The sequence below is a fragment of the Haliotis rufescens genome, unplaced genomic scaffold (assembly GCF_023055435.1).
Source record: "Haliotis rufescens isolate VD_foot unplaced genomic scaffold, xgHalRufe1.0.p SCAF_101, whole genome shotgun sequence".
NCBI lineage: Eukaryota > Metazoa > Mollusca > Gastropoda > Lepetellida > Haliotidae > Haliotis > Haliotis rufescens.
Genome location: NW_025963782.1, coordinates 1 through 1,844, shown reverse-complemented (window position 1 = coordinate 1,844; position 1,844 = coordinate 1). Strand labels below are relative to the sequence as shown.

Here is a 1,844-nt window from a genome sequence, read left to right as displayed (position 1 = left end):
ATTCTAGGTTTGTCAGCACCATGAATCTACTTGAAATATGATATATTAATGGAACAAGTTTAACGGAACAAGTGCCTGAAATTATGATCTCTGGTATGTATATGATTTTAGACTTTAATCCATAAAAATATATCAAGGATCTTCTTATTCTTTTTTATGGCCGAACAAAACTAAAACTAAATAATAGACACCAACAAGAGGTTTCACCACAATCCTTTATTTTTCAATTCATTTAGGTAACTCAATATTACATTCGCTTTCACTACATTCATCCCAAGTCCATAATGCGAACCATCAAAGCTCGTCATTCCATCCGTCATGTTAAAGGTATCGAAAATAGGAACTTTCCAAGCTCGCAGGAAACTCTCCATGTTGCCATTGTAGCGTTTAACGCTGTCGTACGACTGGGCCAATACTTTCGGGGACTTCAACGCACCCGGAGCATGACTCGCTGCCCACAGTACTTTTGGCCAAGGTCTCGTATTGTTGCGCATGTAGGACAGTGTTGGTAACAGAAACTTCTCTTGAACTTCTTTATGGTTAAAAAAATTGTGTGGACCTATACCTACGAAAAGTAATGACTTGCTATTTATATTTGCGACTCTTTGTTTCAAGTGCGGGCCGAATGTTGCAGAGAAGAAGTACTTCAGTTCCAGGTTAGCTGTGCCATTGCAGGCACGAAGCTGATACTTCAGATGCAGTCGGCACAATTTTTCTGTGAACATATACATTCCGCTACACACCTTTTTAACATCTGAAACACAAGATCAACAAGTCAAGACAAAGGATCAACATTAAAAATGTTTATATTATCAATGGAGCGGTTAATACAACAGCTGCTTCTGAACACAACTGAATCGGTCGTTAAACAACTGACATTGATACGTTTGTTTTCGTGCACGGTATTCCAAAAGAATTATCTCGAATATGTTTATTTCAAATAATGATCAAATCATATTTTATCGATTAAGCGTTTGACGTCTATGTGCATATAGGAAAGTATTCATAGATGTGTGAGTATGAAAATAATATATTCAGAAAATTCAGAAAAATAGCATTTTCCTCTGACGTGTTTCATTGATATCCTTAGTGATATAGTTTCATCTAATCGTATGTTTCCTTCTTTTCCTTCAACTTTGCTATGGGTGAGGGGAGGTGAAATGGGGTTTAACGTCGCGTCCAAGATTATTGCACTTATATAGCGATGTGCATGCACGTGTGTGTGGCTGCTTGTACTAGTCTGGACTGATGCCGATTTATAGTGCTAGCACACTGAGATACCATGCCGCAGTTTAACATGAATACTCCACTCAGACACAGTATACATACTCAGAGCCGACCAGTCCTTCTGTAAGCCCCTAATGCCGAGCGCCAGACAGGGTAACAACAAGTACCATCTTTTAACGTCTTTTTGTATGACGCAGCCGGGGAGCTATGTACATGTATATGTTTATGCGAGACTAACGGGATCGTGTGGTCAGTCTCGCTGACTTGGTTGATGCATGCCATCGATCCCATTTGCGTGGATTGATGCTCAAGATATCAATCACTGGATTGTCTGGTCCAGACTCGAATATTTATAGACCACCGTCATATAGCTGGAATATTGCTGAATGCGGAGATATACATAAAACAAAACCAAGCAAGTTCAAACCTCAAGATCTCACACAATGAATCATTTGAACTTACTCTGTGGTACATTTTCATTCATGGCTCCATCTTTCATATTCCCCGTAACAAGCAGCACCATAGCAGTATATACATGACGAACCAGAGAATCCCCAACAAACAGAAAGGTGCTACCACTGAGGATGCTGCAAGCTTCTTGGGGGCTGTGTTCCTTG

The 1,844-nt window shown here is 39.8% G+C and overlaps 1 protein-coding gene across 1 annotated transcript; it reads right to left on the bottom strand.

Moving 5' to 3' along the window:
- Nucleotides 1-201: 201 nt before the first annotated feature.
- On the bottom strand, nucleotides 202-1,829 carry LOC125377858. Its single transcript, XM_048391913.1, has 2 exons — nucleotides 1,690-1,829; nucleotides 202-754 (listed from the first exon to the last, which is right to left on the bottom strand). Exons 1-2 carry the CDS (start codon nucleotides 1,748-1,750, stop codon nucleotides 204-206), a joined length of 612 nt encoding a protein of 203 aa, XP_048247870.1. The 5' UTR covers nucleotides 1,751-1,829; the 3' UTR covers nucleotides 202-203.
- Nucleotides 1,830-1,844: the final 15 nt, after the last annotated feature.

Coding starts and splice junctions, on each gene's coding strand:
- LOC125377858 (XM_048391913.1), bottom strand. CDS start 1,750: ATGGTGCTGCTTGTTACGGGGAATATGAAAGATGGAGCCATGAATGAA. Junction 755..1,689: donor GAATGAAAATGTACCACAGA/GTAAGTTCAAAT, acceptor CTTGTGTTTCAG/ATGTTAAAAAGGTGTGTAGC.